This window comes from Microtus pennsylvanicus, chromosome 6 (assembly GCF_037038515.1).
Source record: "Microtus pennsylvanicus isolate mMicPen1 chromosome 6, mMicPen1.hap1, whole genome shotgun sequence".
NCBI classification, from domain to species: domain Eukaryota; kingdom Metazoa; phylum Chordata; class Mammalia; order Rodentia; family Cricetidae; genus Microtus; species Microtus pennsylvanicus.
Window position 1 is genome coordinate 88799654 of NC_134584.1, and position 18559 is coordinate 88818212.

General features: G+C 41.0%; 1 protein-coding gene across 1 annotated transcript in view; it reads left to right on the plus strand.

The window, feature by feature from the left end:
• Lonp2 (lon peptidase 2, peroxisomal) overlaps positions 1-18559 on the plus strand; it is a 74656-nt gene that overhangs the window by 22828 nt on the left and 33269 nt on the right. Inside the window, exons 7-8 of the mRNA XM_075976793.1 lie at positions 2517-2775; positions 12049-12190. Coding sequence (XP_075832908.1) covers positions 2517-2775; positions 12049-12190 — 401 coding nt within the window. The remainder of the gene's footprint in view (positions 1-2516; positions 2776-12048; positions 12191-18559) is intronic.

Sequence of the window (18559 nt, forward strand, 5' to 3'; positions counted from 1 at the left end):
TTTCTTGAGAGGGTTTCTCTGTGTACCTCTGGCTGTCCTGGAACTTGTTCTGTAGACCATGCTGCCCTTGAACTCACAGAGATTTACTTGCCTCTGCCTCCCAAGTGGGGTTCAAAGGAGTGCACCACCACCACCTTGTTGGCAGGTTTATTTTTTAATTGCTAAGAAACCTCTGTATATTCCAAGATCATAGCAGTCACTGAAAACATGCCCAGGAGCACAGGAGTGAGAGGAAAGGAAAGGGTTAGAAACATCTTGTTCCCAGCATGGTGCACACACCCGTACTTACAGCACTTGAGAAGCAGCAGCCAAAAGATCAATAGCTTGGGGTCCACATAGCGGGTTTAAGACAAGTCTGTGCTGCATGAGACCCTGATTCAAAAAAGGAAAAAAAAACTATTAATATCTCAGGTGTTTATTATTTTCACACTGTCCTGGTTTTGTTTTCTGTTTTTCTGACTTGACACGAGCTAGAGTTATTTTAGAATAAGTAACCACAGTTGAGAAAATGCTTTCGTAAGGCTGGCAGGCATGTGGGGCATTTTCTTAATTAATGATTGATGTGAGAGGGCCCAGTCCTTCGCGAGTGGTGCCACCCTGGGCTGGTGGTTCTGGGTGTGTGAGAAAGCAAGCTGAGCAAGCTGTGGGGAACAGCAAGCCCCTCTCCTCCATGGCCCCTGCATTAGTTCCTGTGTGTTCCAGCCCTACTTCCTTGATAATAGACTGTATGTGAAAGTGTGAGCTGAAATAAACCACCCCCCAAAAAGAAAAGAAACCTCTGTGCTGTTTCTAGTTCTGGACATACCAATTCACATTCCCATGACACTGCATGAGGACTCCCATTTCTCCGTATTCTCACCATCACTGGTTGTAATTGGTTTGGGTGCTTGTTTGAAACAGGGACTCATGTAGGCCAGGTTAGCCTGGAACTCCCTATATAGCTAAGGAGGATCCTCTTGCCTTCCACCTATCCAATAGTAGGATTTAAGCATGTCCACCATGCCCAACTCTTGATTTTGCATTTGATGACTTGCTGTTGATGTCATTTTAAAAATGATCATTGCCAAGAACAACTCTAAGAATTTTCATTCATCTGCATGTACTATCCAGTTCTCCCTACAGCATTTGTTTGAAGAGTATGCAGTCTTGACAGCCTTACTGAAAATTAGTAGGATATATATATGTTTATTTATTACTGGACTCTGTTCTGTTCCAGTCTTACAAATGTTTTTATGCCAAAACCATATTTTTTAAAATTATTGTGCAAGCCACTGAATCTGCTTAGTGTTGTCACTGTGCACACAAGTGTGGGTCCATCCACCGAAACATCGGCAACAGGCCAGTGGCCACAACCCCAAGAGAAATTTATACTTCCTCTCTTAATAGCCTGGGTGCCTTAATCTGGGTCAGTTCCAGCCTCCTCCCTGCTTCCACAGCTTGGCCCAGGTGTTGTGGGGCTGCCTGCCTCTTGGTGCCTTGCCTTGGTTGGTTCTAATCTCCTCCTTAGTCGTCAGCTTTCACCACAAAGTTTGCTGAATTCTTATCATGAAAAGAAAGTGAATTTTGTCAAATGCTTTTTTTGCATTTATTGAGATGATTGTATGAATTTGGCTTGCATTCTGCCAACGTAACATAGTAGTACATTTTTTTGATTTGTGTATGCTAAACTGTCTGTGTAGTCTCAGTAAAACACCCCACATGGTTATGGCATATGAGTCTCTTTTTTTGTCTTTTTGAGACAGGGTTTCTCTGTAGCTTTGGAGCCTTCCCTGGAACTTGCTCTTGTAGACCAGACTGGTCTCAAACTCACAGAGATCCGCCTGCCTCTGCCTCCCGAGTGTTGAAATTAAAGGCATGTGCCACCGCCTGGCCAATAGAATATATATTTAGAAATCATTGCAAAGTCCATGATTGAGCATAGGGTTGTAATGGGTGAATGTCTCCGGAGACTCTGAATCTTAAATAGAATAATCAAGCAACAATGGAGTTCTCTGTCTTAGCTTATTCTCTATTGCTGTGGTAAATGCCATGACTAAAAGTAACTTGGAGAGGAAAAGGCTTATTAAATTTGCAGCTTATAGTCCATTACCCAGGGAAGTCAGCTGATAGTCCATTATCCAGGGAAGTCAGGCAGAAGCTCACATAGAGGCCATGGATGAGTGGCTCTTACTAACTTGCTCCTCAGGGCTTGCTTATCCTACTTCCTTGCAGTACACAGGACCACCGCCTGAGGGGTGGCCCCGCCACAATGGATTGGGCCCTCCCACAGCAGTCACCATACCTATAGTCCAACCTTGTGGAAGCGTTATCTCAATTGAGGTTCCCTCTTCTTAGATGACTCCACCTTGTGCCAAGCTGACAGAAAGCTAGCTAGCATAATCTATTTGAAGACTTACAGGGATCCAAATCTGGTTTTGATCGCTTTTTTCTAAATAATAAATTTAGTCTCTTGCAACGCTTGGAAGGCATTCGTTCACTTGAGAGTTCTGAGTGCTGAAGTGACTTCTGTTTGGCAGACCGCCTGGACATTCGGGCAGCCCGGATTCTTCTGGACAATGACCATTATGCTATGGAAAAATTGAAGAAGAGGGTTCTGGAATACTTGGCTGTCAGACAGCTGAAAAACAACCTGAAGGGCCCAATCCTCTGTTTCGTTGGCCCTCCTGGAGTAGGCAAAACAAGTGTGGGGAGATCGGTGGCCAAGACTCTGGGTCGAGAGTTCCACAGGATCGCACTTGGGGGCGTGTGTGACCAGTCTGACATTCGAGGACACAGGTAACACTGCTCTCAGCCTCACCTCTGGTTCTGCTTCGTGATGTAGCTGACGTTTGTGCAGTGGCTCACTAGTGTAAGCCTCAACTTCCGCACTCTTACCTGAATAGAGCTGCAACTTCCTTTGCGATTGGACTTTAGTTGCCTTTACATTTACTTTGGCCTAGTAGTATCACCTAAGTAGCGTTAATTCGCTCATGCAGTTTTATCTCTATGCATAGTTTCCTGTCTATAAGCCACAAAATGCCCATTCTTCTTGATGTGTTTTTGTGTTTGAATAAATGAGTTATCAGAAATAATGCAATATGGAACATTTCCAAAAGGATGAAGTTTATGAAATTGTGTTTGTATAAATCTGGCTTTTTTTGTTTTTTCGTGTGTGTGTGTTGTGCATTTATGTGTGCTCTCATGTATGTGCACATATGTATGAGCGCATGTGCATATGGATAGAGACCCCAGGATGATGTTAGGAATCTTTTTCGGTTGCTCTTCTACCTTGTTCTTTGAGGTAGATCTCCCAATCAAACCTGGAGTACAGCTTCCCAGTTCAGCTAGTTTTGTTAGCCAGCTTGCTTCAACAATCTGTCTACCTTCTGAGGCTGGGGTTGCAGACACCACTTGACGTTTACATGGGTCCTCCTGCTTGCCCAGCAAGTACTTTAACAAAACAACCCAGCCATCTCACAGCTCACAAATCTCTTTCTTATTTCTTGTTCTTTGATTTATTAAAAGCAAATACTTATTCTTACAATTTGTCTCAAATCACTGTTGATATTGATTCTTTGAAATAACTTTGCTTCCTATATGTACAGTTCTGACATGGCAAGATATTGATGGCTCAGTCTTAAAAGAAAATCTTGTGACTTCTATGTTGATAATTTTTTATCTGTAAGTAAAATGGGAAAGATATAAATAAACCATCTATTCCTCTACAAAGCAAAAATAGCTGTAAGTTTTTAATCTCATTTTTTACCAAAGTACATTAGACATGCTCTGGAGTGCTCATCTCCTCCTCTGCACTGCCTTTGAGATAGCTCCCGTGTTTAATACTGACTATCAACTTGACAAGATGGTCATCATCTAGGAGACAAACATCTGGGTATGTATACAAGAGAGTTTTCCAGTTGGGCTAATTCAGGTAAAAAGCCCCAACCAAATATGGGCAACACTATTTGGAATGAATAAAAAGGAGAAAGTAGTCAGACTTGGTGGCACATGTCTTTAATCTTGACACTTGGGAGGCAGAGACAGGCAGATCTCTGAGTTCAAGGTCAGCCTGGTCTACAGTGAGTTCCAGGACAACCAGGTCTACACAATGGGATCCTGTCTTAATAAATACATAAATAAAATAGAGAAGGCAAATTGAGCATTCATCTCTGCTTCCTGGCGGCCAATGTAATGTGACAAGCTGCCTCCCATTCCAGCTCATGTGCCTTCCTACCAGTGTGGACTGTCTCTCCCTCAGACTGTAAGCTGAAACAGATCCCCCCTCTCTTAAGTTGCCTCGTGTCAAGTATCTTGTCATGGTAACCAGAAAAAGAAGTAATGTAGGCCGAGTTTAGGCTTCCTGTATTAATATATACAGCCAGTTATGATTGTTCTTGTCTCTGTATGAACCATAAGATATTTATTGTGACCGTTTAGTGATTAAATAATGTAGATTTCTGCCACTTCTACCACATCGGAAAATATGCAGCATAAATAGAGATTGAGTATCCTTTCTGTAAGTCTGGAGTGCTCTGAAATATCAAAAAGTTTTTGAGTGCTGACATGATGCCTTAGTGGAAAACTGCATACATAATTCCATGTACAGGTCTCGATCAAAATATAGATGCTCTCAAGGGATAAGGGATGACTGAGTGGTTAAGAACATTGACTGCCCTTCCAGAGGACTTGAGTTTTATTCCCAGAACCCACTTATGGCCCACAACTGCCTGTAACTCCAGTTACAGGGGATCTGATGTCTTCTTCTGCCCTCCTAAGGTATTACATGTATGTGGTACACAGGCATATGCTGTGGGACAATGGTCTGTATTCTGTCTATTATAGTTTAAATAAACACTGATCGGCCAGTAGCCAGGCAGGAAGTATAGGGTGGACAATCAGGCAGGAAGTAGAGGTGGGGCGACAACAACAGGAGAATTCTGGGAAGAGGAAAGCTGATTCTGCAGTCCTGTCCCAGCCACAGAAGAAGCAAGATGTGACTCCCTTGCCAAATAAGGTACTAAGCCACGTGGCTAACATAGGCAAGAATAATGGGCTAATATAAGTTGTAAGAGTTAATAAGAAGCCTGAGATATTGGGCCAATCAGTTTATAACTAATGTAGACCTCTGTGTGATTTCTTTGAGATTTAATGACTGCAGTGACCAGGTGGGACAAAAACCCCAACAGACATTCATACATATAAACTATTCATACATATAAAATAAAATAATTTTTAATGCAGGCATTTAAAAATATTGTATAAATTGCCTGTAAGCTATGTGTGAGATAATATATGTGAAACAGATTAATTTTTTTAAAAATATTTATTTATTTATTATGTATACAATATTCTGTCCGTGTGTATGTCTGCAGGCCAGAAGAGGGCACTAGACCTCATTACAGATGGTTGTGAGCCACCATGTGGTTGCTGGGAATTGAACTCAGGACCTCTGGAAGAGCAGGCAATGCTCTTAACCACTGAGCCATCTCTCCAGCCCGAAACAGATTAATTTTTGTGTTGGATGGAACAGTCAACCTGTGTAAAAACAAGCTGTGATCCATAGGATTTGCTGTGTATCTTGCACTTCTTTGAGTTACCTCATGATGTTTGTTTATTCACATAGGAGAGAGCCAAATGTGGTTTCTGCATGTTTGGGAATTCATGTAAGATTATTTTGGAATTCACCCCTTTTGATAAGTCTAAGTTGTTTTTATGAAGACTTAGAAATGACTGCCAGAAGAGTAATAATCAAATTTGTCTAGATGTGATATTTTTATCACTTCAGAAGACAGTTTTCTTCTGAAGATCATTGAAGTCTCCTTTAGGCTTACTACTTTTTCATATTTGAAACATAGCTACATATAATAGTGCACATGGATAGTCAGAGTTCCCAAAACTAATGCTGTTCTTTTCCCTCAACCCCCCTTTTTCTCAATGAAAACTTTTGCCTAAGGAAATAGATGCACACTTACCACTGCCACCACAGTGCACCATTGAGAGAGAGATGGTGAAAATACTTGCTTGTTTTTTCATTCATACAAAGACAATCACTATGAACTTTTTTTTTCTGCTAAACTTTTATTGGGGATTTTGGAGGGCGGTTATTTTGACACAGAGTTTCTCTGTGTAACAGTTCTAGCTGTCCTGGAACTTACAGCTTGCTCTTATAGAACAGGCTCGAACTCACAGAGATCCTCCTGCCTTTGCCTTCCGAGTGCTGGGATTAAAGGCATGTGCCACCACCACCCAGCCAGATTTATTTTTTAAAGTGTGTCTGTGTGTGGGTTTGTTCTTGTGAGTACAGTGTCCACAGAGGCCAAAAGAGGACATCCGATCTGGAGCTGGAGTTAGAGGTGGTTGTGAGCTGCCTGGTGTTGCTGCTGGGAACTAAACTCAGGCCGTAGAAGAGCAAGCAGTGATCTTCCTTAGCCACTGACCATCTGTCCAGCCCCTCATTGGGGACGATGATATGGCGGTAGTGATCATTTTTAAAGGAACAGAATTGTAATATTACCCTTTCTGCTTAATATTATAACACATAAACTTTTTTATATATTATAAATTCTTTTTAAGTTTTCTTATTTTCATGTGTATGTGTTCTTCCCATCTCTCCAGCCTTTATATTACAAATTCTTTGTGAACATCATTATAGGGGTGTGAACATCATTACAGAGGTGTGTGCCTATAGATAATAAGAGCCCTTTGAATAAGCAGAACAAACATTAATGATGAGACGTGTCTGTCTTCTTGGTTTTTTTTTTTAAATCAGGAATAACAAGTTGGTTGGCCTTTTGCATTATGTTAAATTTGAAGCTGCCTAGGTCTTTGACAACATAATGAGAAAGCTGACCACAGGGTGTAGATACATCATTTTGGAATGCTCCTTGTAGCTGTTTCTGATGTATATGATTTTGGAAAAATTGAAAAATGCTAATCCTAAAATTTAAACTTTTTATCTATAGAAACATTTAGTTTTGTATATTTTATGCAGTACCTGAGTAGTCCCTAATTATTTGAATTACCATTAGCAATTAAAAGTATGAATCCATGTATTTTTCTTTAAATAGTTTAATGGTTTTGCTATATATGTGTGTGTGTATATATTCATATATATTCAAATACATTAGAATACTTTGAACGCATTCATGAAATTTAATTTTTAACTAATATATAAACACAAAATTTGTAGTGGGATACTATGAAATGTTTCCACAGAACTCCTGTATTTTGTTGCCTTATTTATTGTGGTGATAGGGCTGGATGCAGGGTTTTCTGTATGTCAGGCAAGCCCTTTGCCATTGAGGCTTGTTTCCAGACAGAATTTATGTTTTTAAATGAACGTATTTGTTTCAGTTCTTGGCAGTTGTGCTCTGAGACTCAGGTGGTTGTAGGAGTGATGTTCCATACACACTTACACACTGTGGGGATGAAGCAGGTAGTGATGTTCCTTACACACTTATACACTGGGGACACAACAGGAAGTGATGTTCCTTACACACTTATACACTGGGGACACAACAGGAAGTGATGTTCCTTACACACTTACACTCTGGGAACACAGCAGGAAGTGATGTTCCTTACACACTGGGAACACAGCAGGAAGTGATGTTCCTTACACACTGGGGACACAACAGGAAGTGATGTTCCTTACACACTGGGAACACAGCAGGAAGTGATGTTCCTTACACACTTACACACTGGGGACACAGCAGGAAGTGATGTTCCTTACACACTGGGAACACAGCAGGAAGTGATGTTCCTTACACACTTACACACTGGGGACACAGCAGGAAGTGATGTTCCTTACACACTGGGGACACAGCAGGAAGTGATGTTCCTTACACACTGGGGACACAGCAGGAAGTGATGTTCCTTACACACTGGGGACACAGCAGGAAGTGATGTTCCTTACACACTGGGGACACAGCAGGAAGTGATGTTCCTTACACACTGGGGACACAGCAGGAAGTGATGTTCCTTACACACTGGGGACACAGCAGGAAGTGATGTTCCACATACACCCACACACTGTGGGGTGTAGCAGGGAGCCCAGGCTAGCCTTTGTAGCTTTCACTTATTTCCTGCCTTTGTGGTTTCTGTGAAGGAGGCTTTGGTATATTTAATTTATTGAGAAATGACTACTGTGATTTGGTGAGTTCAGAGAGAATATTTTTATCTGTGTAGTCTCACTATCCAAGTCCATATTGGCCAAACTTCTTACATCTTCAGTCTGTGAACTACTTACGCGGCCACCGTGTCTTATCTGCTAAAGTCAGTCCTGAATAGAAAAACACGTGCAAACAAATTAAGCATGTGTAGACACACCTGGGTGCTATATTTCTAGGATAATTTAAAAAAACGTTTTCCCTCTAATAACTAGAATTAGTGTTTAGTCTTTCCATAAATCATTATTTCTCTAACCTGTTCATATTAGATCGATGCTTCTCTCTGCTCATGGAAAGAAAGCACTTCGTAGTGAGGCTCAGCCTCCCACATTATTTAGACTCAGTCATAACTGTGGCAGACTCGGGTGCTGCACTATGTGTGCAGTGGTGTGAGCTCTGTAGTGTCAATCAAAGACTTGTCACCTTAGCAGTGGGACTGAATCTTTGCAGTGGTGTGAGCTCTGTAGTGTCAACCAAAGACTTGTCACCTTAGCAGTGGGACTGAATCTTGCTCTTTGATCTGATGGTGACGGTTGTCTTCCTGGCTTAGTTTTAGACTAATAGCCTGAAGTTCAGAGTTGTCACTTCCAACTGAGGAACAGGAACAACCCTGTGTGTCCCTGGTGCTATGGAGAAGACATTTTGGGGTTGTTTTCACAAAGCAAAAATTAAAGTCAGACTCGAATTCAGGTGTCTTGGTTTCTACCTTAAGTCATGATTCCTGACCAAAGTCTCATAGCTTCTTTCCAAGACTTCGTGAGATTGGCCTTGGCACTGTTGTCCCCAACAACAGTGAGGAAACTGAACCTTAGGTCAAATAATCTTCCCAAAGGACTACCTTACCAGTGGTGGTTTGTTTTTGTTTTTTTTTTTTTTTTGGTTTTTCGAGACAGGGTTTCTCTGTGGTTTTGGAGCCTGTCCTGGAACTAGCTCTTGTAGACCAGGCTGGTCTCGAACTCACAGAGATCCTCCTGCCTCTGCCTCCCAAGTGCTGGGATTAAAGGCGTGCGCCACCACCGCCCGGCTCCAGTGGTGGTTTGGAGTACCCAAGAGAGAAGAATGTTAGCCACTGTGTATCAGCCTCTTCTGTCAGCAGCCTGCTCCTTATCTTTGGATGCAGAGACGTTACATTATCCCGACTGAACTAGGTCATAAATAAGAATCAGATGGGTTGTAGAGCCGGTCAGTGTTGCAGGCCTTGCATTATTGGAAAATTACTGTGGGCGAGGTGTTCAGGAGAGTCTCTGAGGACTGATAGAAATTCAGCATGGTGGCAGCTCATATCTGTAACTCAGGAGGACAAGGCAGAAGAACTACCACAAAGTCAAGGCTACTCTAGGGTGCATAGTAAATTGGATACACTGTGAGGCCTTGCCTCCAAACCAAAAATAAGACAGGAAGACTAATTTTTATTTTCAGAGAATTTTGTTAAATGCATAGGCAAGAAAAGTAAGGGAAATGTATTTATTAATCAGCTTTTTACACCATAATGAAATACCTGAGGCAAGTAACCAGTCAAGAAAAGAAATGTATTTAGCTCGGTTTTTAAAGTTGAAAGCCCCAACAGCACTGGACAGCCTCTTTGGCTGCACATTCTGGAGCAAGTGGTTACATTGATATTGGGAAGACTGGCACAAGTTGTAAATCCAGTATACTTCTTTCTAATAATCTTCTTTTAAGAATTAACTCAGAATTTATTAGAAATATCTTAATCCCTTTGTTAGAAATAACATCCTCTCTCAAGAGACCCTACTTAAAAAGTTTCACTAACTCCTGATACTGACACCTGGGGACCAAAGTTTTACCACATGGGTCCTTGAAAGGACATTCAAACCATATCTGTACCACAACAAGGAACACGATGTTAGCAGATCTCCCTGAATTCGAGGTCATCCTGGTCTACGAACAAGTTCCAGGACAACCAAGAGCTGAAACACAGAGAAATCCTGTGTCAAAAAAACAAAACAAAAAAAGACCAGTTTGTAGGATCTTGTTTATGAATGAAGAAAGAGAAGGCTGGCTGCTGGCAGGAAGCTGCTGGCAGATAGACGGTGATGAGCCTTAATTCTCGACAGAGGGCTTTGGATCTTCTCTGTGGGCGTTGGGGCAGAGAGAGCTGGAACAAGGACTGTTTGTTTGCAGTGCTCTTAGAGCCTGGGATATCATTTTCTCCCCTGAATTTAGGTATAGAATTCTAAGTATCTGTGTCTGAAATCTTATCGAAACCAGAAAAGCAAAAAATCCCATGGAGAATTTGAAACTTAAACAGCTTTCTCTCCCAGCACATTTAAACAGAGTGCTGGCAAGACTGTGTTCACTAGAGAAAGAGTTTGAAAAGTTCGGTGATTTCTTATGTCCTTTATGTATTCCATTATTAAATTTATTATTATTAATATTTAAACTTTTATTATTTTTTCCATACAATATATTTTAATTGTATTTTTCCCATACTTCACTTCCTCCCAAATCCTCCTCACCTCTGAACCCACCCAACTTAATGCTCTCTCTCTCAAAACAAAAACAAAACAAAAAAGAAGCAAACAAAAACCTCCACCAAACCACAAAAATGAAAATCAACATATGCAAAATATCAGTAAGACTAAGACAGAAAATGCCCAAAGAATAGTGAGACACAAATTCTCCAAAAGTACTATTGAGTTTATTTTGTGTTGGCCAACTCACTGCTGTTGGTGCGGAGCCTGCTCTGGGTTGTGGTTACTATACCGAGGGATACTCCATTAAAGAAAACTGATTTTCCTTTGCTAGTGATTATCGGTTGCATATAGTGTCTTTGTCTTTGTTGGGTGCTGTAGCCCATGCCCACTTCTCCCTCTCAGCTGGCTTGAACCTGTTCAAATCCTGCGCAAACTGCCACAATCTCTGTGAGTTCGTAGGTGCATCGGGGTCATTCATTACCCCTGGCTCTTACAAAGATTATTTTTTTTAGGACAAGGTCTCCTGTATCTCAGGACAACCTCACTTGCTATAGTGCCAAGGATGACCTTGAACTTCTGATCCTCCTGCCTGGCTTAGGTAGTACTAGGGTTCAAACCCAGGGCTTTGTGCATTGCTAGTCAAGTGCTCTACACCCCCAGACCTCTATTCTGAAACCTTGGATGTGCTAATTTCTTATTGTAAAAGAATGTTATTGTATCTGGCTTCAGTACTGCTTAGCCATTCCCATGACAGGACAGTTTTTCAGGCTTGCTTGTTTTTTTAAAGGTCACTCTGCCCTACTTTGTGCGGTCACGTTGCAGAGCTGAGGCTCCCTCTGTAAATGGGCTTTGTGGTTGTGTGGGTCATGATGTAACTGCTGCTGCTCCCCTTACTGCTGATGGTTTTCTTCCAGGCAGACTGCCCTGAAGCCCGTTCAGAAGCAGAATCTGCTGTGCCTGGTGGAGGCACTGAGGATATAGTAAAGTGAGCGAGAGCTGCAGAAAGCTTGCCCCCTTGGGGAAGGCGCCTCTTCCAGTTGTGTAAACATGCGTACATCTGCTGTAGTTACGTAATGATCTGACTCAAATGGGACAACACAGCCTCCGACATTTTCACTCAGTAATACCGGACTGAGCTGAGTTATGCCCTCGCGTGCTTGTGGGAGTGATGGAGTCTTGATATAAGTACTGTTTACCTCAGATCGTTGCTTTCAAAAATGAGATATTTGGATCTCTCTCCATTTCTCTCCTTTAACCAGAACTATGACTTAAAGCTATTCCAGTGTCATGGGCAACTCACAGTTAGAATCCAGCAGAAAATTAGAATTGAATCTAACATCTTTTTGATAGACCGTAAAGCTTCTGTGTGCATAGAACTTGTGTGTACTTGAGAACTAAGCACTTTCCAGTCCCGGGGTCTCACTTCTCAGTGTAGCTTTGCCCTGTGACCTTGCTGCTGCTCTCCCTAGGCGCACCTACGTGGGCAGCATGCCTGGTCGCATCATCAATGGCTTAAAGACTGTTGGAGTTAACAACCCAGTGTTCCTGTTGGATGAAGTTGACAAGCTGGGGAAAAGCCTACAGGGTGATCCCGCAGCAGCTCTGCTTGAGGTAAGATCTAGAAAATTCCCAATGAAATCATACTTGTGTGTGAATGAATGAGCATAGGCCATACCCAAGGCACATACATATTGGTGTGCAGTTGCTTCTAAGAAAAACAGTAGAGCACAGACTGAAGTCTGGAGCTAGTTAACATCTACATACAGATCAAAAATTCCGTCCTCTTTGTGATGTCTTTTTTTACATTTTTATGCAGTAAAAGTTATGTGTGCTTGTTGTTCACAAATTTAAGTAGTAAGCTTATTGCAGAAAGAAGATTCGATCCTACTGCTGCGCTTTAGCCTCTAAAAGGCTTTGTTAATTTGCTCCATTCTCTACATTGCTTGGCATAGCCAGGCACAGTGGTACAGGCCTGTAATTGTAGCTGCTGAGGAGGCTATAGAGAAAGATCTTGAAGGCAAAGGGAAGTAGAGGACAGGGTAGGGCAAAAGAGAGGCTCAAACCTGCAAAGTAGCTCATTCCTCTGTGCGAACTGCTATAGCAAATTGTTCTGTCTTTACTTTCTTGATTCCGCATCTTCTTTTATAGATTGGTTTCTAGTTTGTAGAGTGCGTGAGCGTCTCACAGCTGAGCACGGTTAGCCCTCCACCTGTCCTCACCACTTTTCTTTTGCTGGTTTCCACTGCCCTGAGACTCTTCTGTTCCCCTCACAGCCTGCACTCTGCTCTCGGCACAGTCAGGCACTCCAGATGGTCCAGGTCTTACCATCATTAGTCTTCCGGTTGTCCCTTCGCCTCCCACCATGTTGAATTTCCTGCCTTCCCAGTCTGTGTTGTTAATTCACAGGAGTTTCTGGATAAAGCTCATCTGGGTGGTGTTTTTAAATGTAAATTATAAAGCATCTTCATGTTTTCCACAAACTTGCTTGGTAATTTGACCACACGTGGAATTTTGTTTGGGAATAATTTCTTTGAAGGGTGTCCTTTGTCCCCATGACTTTCTGGTTTTTATTGTTGCCATCGGTAAGTCTGAAGTCATTGTGTTTCCATCCTGCTTTACTCTCTGGAATGTGTGGAAGTTCAGCCAGCAGGGAAAACAGTCGGGGTGAGGTAAGCATGAAACTCGGTCAGCCCAACTTAGAAAACCAGTGCTGAGTCAGGGCTCCACGAGTTGGCCTCCCCTCGTTTGTTTTTGCTGTGTAGTAAGCACAGCACAATTTTGGAGAAACATTTTTTATCTCAATTCACTAAGCCCTGTGAGTACAAGACCTAAGGCATGTCTGCACTGAGTATCTTTACAAAGGACATAGGACTTTATCTGTCTGAAGGGTTCTTGTTGACTTAGGAACAATGCTCAATGTAAGCTAGGCAAGTGGTTCTCACCCTTCCTAATTCTTCCGCCTTTTAATCCAGCTCCTCATATTGTGGGGATCCCCGGCCATAAAATTACTTCATTGTTACTTCAAAACTTGAATTTTGCTACTGTTATGACTTGTAAACACCTGTGGTTTTACATAGTCTTAGAGCTCAACTTTTTATTTCTCTTTTATATGTGTGACTTTCCTGGCACTTGGTATGCCATGCACCGTGTTTATGCCTGGTACCCATGAGGGCATTGGATGCCTGTAACTGGAGTTACGGATGCTTGTAAGCTGCCGTGCAGGTGCTGGGAAGGGAGTCTAGGTACTCTGCACGAGCAGCAGGTACCCTTGACTACTGAGCTGTGTCCCCAGCGCAGAGGTATTAGACCTTAGTAGCCATGTCTCTTCTTCCTGGGATTCACCCCTTTAAGTTTTGTTCTGCTTTCTGCCAGAACTTCTTCAGCTTTGCCTATTGGCGGGGCGGGGGGTAAAGGGTTTTTTTTTTTTTTTTAAGACAGGGTTTTTCTGTGTATTAGCTCTGGCTGTCCTGGAACTCCCTCTGTAGACCAGGCTGGCCTCCACCCCACAGAGATCCACCTGCCTCTGCCTGGGATCAAAGGCGTGTGCCACTACCACTTGGCCCATCTTTATCTTTTAAAAAATAAAACTTTACATTTGTTAGTCATTTCAAAAACATCTCTACATATTCTTTTCTAGTATCCTGATTTTGATTCATAGAGGTAATTCTATGGAAAAGAATTGTTGGTAGATTAAAAAAATTCCTTTTCCTTAAACTCTTTGTTGTGTACACACACACACACACCTTGTGTTAGAGTCTTTTATTGGATGTCTGCAAAGTTTTCATTCTGTAGTCATATTTAATAGCAAAGAGTGAAAACGCTGTTTGGAAAGCTGTGAACACAGAAATGGAGTGTGATGACTTTATGCACACTGGGGTCATCTTATGTGTGTCTGTGCACATGAGTGGAGGCCCTTGAAGGCTCTAAGAGGGCACTGGAGTCCATGGAGCTGTAGTAACAGGCAATTATGAGCTGTTTGACATGGGACTCTGTATGGGCAGCACGTTCTTTGTCTTTTTTCTTTTCTTTCTTTTTTGTTTGGTTTTTGGTTTTTCAAGTTAGTGTTTCTCTGTGGAACTTGTGCTTTGGACCAGGCTGGCCTTGAAATCACAAAGGTCTACCTGCTTCTGCCTTCAAGTGCTGGGATTAAAATATGTGCCACCATGAATATTGTTGAGCAAGTGTCCTTATAGTATGAATGAGTATTCTTTGGGTATATGCCCAAGAGTGATGTCGCTAGGTCTTGAGGTAGATTGATTCCCAATTTTCTGAGAAACCACCACACTGGTTTCCAAAGTGGCTGTACGGATTGCACTTTCCCCAGCAGCGAAGGCGTGTTCCCCTGACTCCACATCCTCTCCAGCATAAGTTGTCCTCTGTATTTTTTTTTATCTTAGCCATTCTGACAGGTATAAAGTGGTATCTCACAGTTGTTTTGAAATTCAAATGAAAATGAAATTCAATGAAAATGAATGTGCAATATACCCAAACATATCTTTCATTGAATTTTAGGAAGTCTTTAATTTCTTTATTTTTTCCTTGACCCAGAGGTGATTCAGTTGGGCAATATTCGGTTTCTATGAGTTTGTACACTTTCTGGAATTTAAGTTGTTGTTGAATTCTAACTTTTAGCCATGATGATCTGGTAAGATACAGGGAGGTTATTGTAACTTTTTTGTTTCATTTGAGGTTTCTTTGTTACCAAGCAAGTATGTGGTCAATTTTAGAGAAGGTTTCATGAGGTGCTGAGAAGAAGGTATAATCTTTTGTGTTTGGGTGGAATTTTCTATAGATGCCTGTTAAGTCCATTTGAGTCTTGACATCTGTTAGTTCTTTTATTTCTCTATTAAATTTCTGTCTGGCAGACCTGTCCAGTCTGGTGAAAGTGGGGTGTTGAAATCTCCCACTATTAATGTGTGGGTTTTGATGTATGATTTAAGCTTTAGCAATTTTTTTTTTTTACAAATGTGGGTGCTCCTATATTTGGGGCATATATATTCAGAATTGAAACTTCATCTTGATGGATTTTTCCTGCTATGAATATGAAATGGACTTCTTCGTCTCTTTTGATTACCTTTAGTTTGAAGTCTACTTTGTTATATATTAGGATAACTACACCAGCCTGTTTCTTAGATCCATTCTCTTGGAAAATCTTTTTCAAACCTTTTACTTTGAGGTAATGTCTTTCTCTGAAGTTGAGGTATGTTTCTTGTATGCACCAGAAGGCTGGATTCTGTTTTTGTATCCAATCTGTTAGCCTGTGTCTTTTTATAGGTGAATTGAGACAATTGATATTAATAGATATTAATGACCAATGATTGCTAGTTCCTGATATTTTTCTTGTTGTTGTTGTTGTTGGTATTGTGTGTGCATTTCCCTTCTTTGAGATTTGCTAGTGTGGGATTATCTATTGCCTGTATTTTTGTGGGTGTAGCTAACTTCATTGGGTTGGATTTTTCCTTCTAGTACTTTATGTAGGGCTGGATTCATGGATAGGTATTATTTAAATCTGGTTTTTGTCTTGAAATATCTTCTTATCTAATCTAAATGAGGTTAATCACAAATGATGTGTTCCAGGCCAGATTTAGCTTTATTCTAAGACTCCATTCCAAAAGACAGACAAAGGCCAGGCATGGTGATGCATGCCTGTAGTTGGGTTGTTTTTTTGTTTTTTTGTTTGCTCTTTTGGAGCCTGCTACCCAGCTTCCAAATAAATACATGGAGACTTATTCTTACTTATGAATTCCTGGCCTTAGCTTGGCTTATTTCTAACTTAACCAATTTTTCTAACTTAAATTATCCAATTTCTCTTTAACTCTGAGTTTTTTTACCTTTCTTTATTCTATATGTTTTTCTTCCCTTCTTACTTCATGGATGCCTGAGTGGCTGGCCCTGGCATCCTCTTCTCCTTTTCTTGCTCTTCCCCTTTGTCTTTTTCCCACTCCTCCTATTTATTCTCTCTGCCTGCCAGCCCTGCCTATCCTTCTCCTCCCTAGCTATTGGCCTTTCAGCTCTTTATTAAGTCAACCAGGTGTTTTAGACAGGCATAGTAACACAACTTCACGGTTAAACAAATGCAACGCATCTTAGAATCATTAGACAAATATTCCACAGCATGAACAAATATAACACATTGTAAACTAATATTACACACACATGCCTTTAATTACATACAGCACTTGGAATGCAGAAGCAGGTGGATCTCTGTAAGTTCAATACCACCCTGCTCGCACAGCGAGTTCCAGGACAGCCAGAGCTGTCAATGGAGATACCCTGTCTCAAAAAGAAAAAGGAAGAAAAAAAGAGAGATGAAACAAAGCCCATCATATTAGTCAGAATTCTCTAGAAGAAAAGAACTTTGTGGGATCCAAATTGATGACATTCCAACATATATATATATATATATATATATATATATATATATATATATGTAATATTTTATATATATTACAAGGAGATTTATCAGATCATCTTACAGGTATGGTCTGGGTAGTCCAACAATGTCTCATACTAGAGAGGCCATGAATCCAATAGCTGTTCAGCCCTCAAGGCTGGATGTCTGAGCACTTGATCTCTGTCTGGCACTGAAGACCTGGAACATCCCCGGAGCTGCTGGTCGTCATGTTATACTGGATCCCAAAGAAGTTCATCCTACTATCAGTGAAGAAATAAATGCAACAATAGGACAGATAAACTTGACTGAGGGCAAGCAGTGCAAAGCAAAGCTTCTTGCTTCCATGTGCAGAGGTGCTCCTAACAGGCACGCCCAGTGGCTTGCCTTCTTTTGGGTCCAGATCCAGTCAGGTTGACACCAATATTAACCATCACACCCACTGTCTTATTTTTAAGGGGAAAAATATCGCTTCATTTGAGCAGTCTGACGGTGTGATTATTCTTCACCAAGAACATTATTAGAGCTTTCTTTGTGGAGCTGAAAGCTTCTTATTGTTTTTTATAAAACAGTAATGTGTCTTATAAAAATGTGCAATTAGGATCTTCTGGGAAATACAATCTAGAGGGATACAATGAGTTTCTGAAATTCAGGATTGTAAGTAAAAGGCTTTGCATTAAAATTGACTGGTAGGTGTTGGGGGGCAGAGACTTGAAAAAGAGAATCAGAAGCAATGGTGAACTTATGGTCTATATTTTAAGAGACTAAATTTGGTATTTTGGATTTGTTTTAATTTTTATTTGTTTTCCTTTTTTATGTTTTTGTTTTTGAGGCAGGGTTTTTCTGTATAGCTCTGACTGTCTGGGAACTCTCGTTGTAGACTAGACTGGCCTTGAACACAGATATTCACCTTTCTCTGCCGCCCAAGTGCTGGGATTAAAGACATGTACTACCATACCTAGCATGTGATATATATGAAGTCATGCAATTTTCATTTTGAATATGTATATCAATCCTAGAGAGTTATGAGTGAAATGTGTTGAAGGTTTAGGGTGTGCCTGAGGATTTCTCTAGCTTATAGGCCTATGCAGCTTGTGAATATGAGTGCCTGTAACTTGAAATACACCAGCAATAACCTCAAGATTATCTCTCTGATACAAAGTTGCTCATTTTAAGAAACTAATTGCTAAGGGCACCACTGGGATGGCTCAGCTGGTAAAGACACCTGTTTCTACCTGAACCCATGTGACAGAAGGAGAGAAATGATCCCCACAAGCTGTCTCTGACCTCCATGAGCTTGCCGTGGAGCACCTGCATGTGCGTGTACACATAGCCAAAATTTAAAAATTTGAACCACATAATTACTACTAGTCATTAAATTAGCTATTGGATCAGCTTAACTATTTCTTTTAGGTCTATTGGTCTTTCAAAAAGTCAGTTTCTCATTGTACTACATCAAAACACAGTGATAATTTAAGTTTGTTTTACTTGGCATTCCCCTTCCAGGTAAATAATAATACCAGACATTCAGATACTATTTGAAGAGTTATCTACTAATTATTAATTTACTTAGAATTTCAAGATAATCT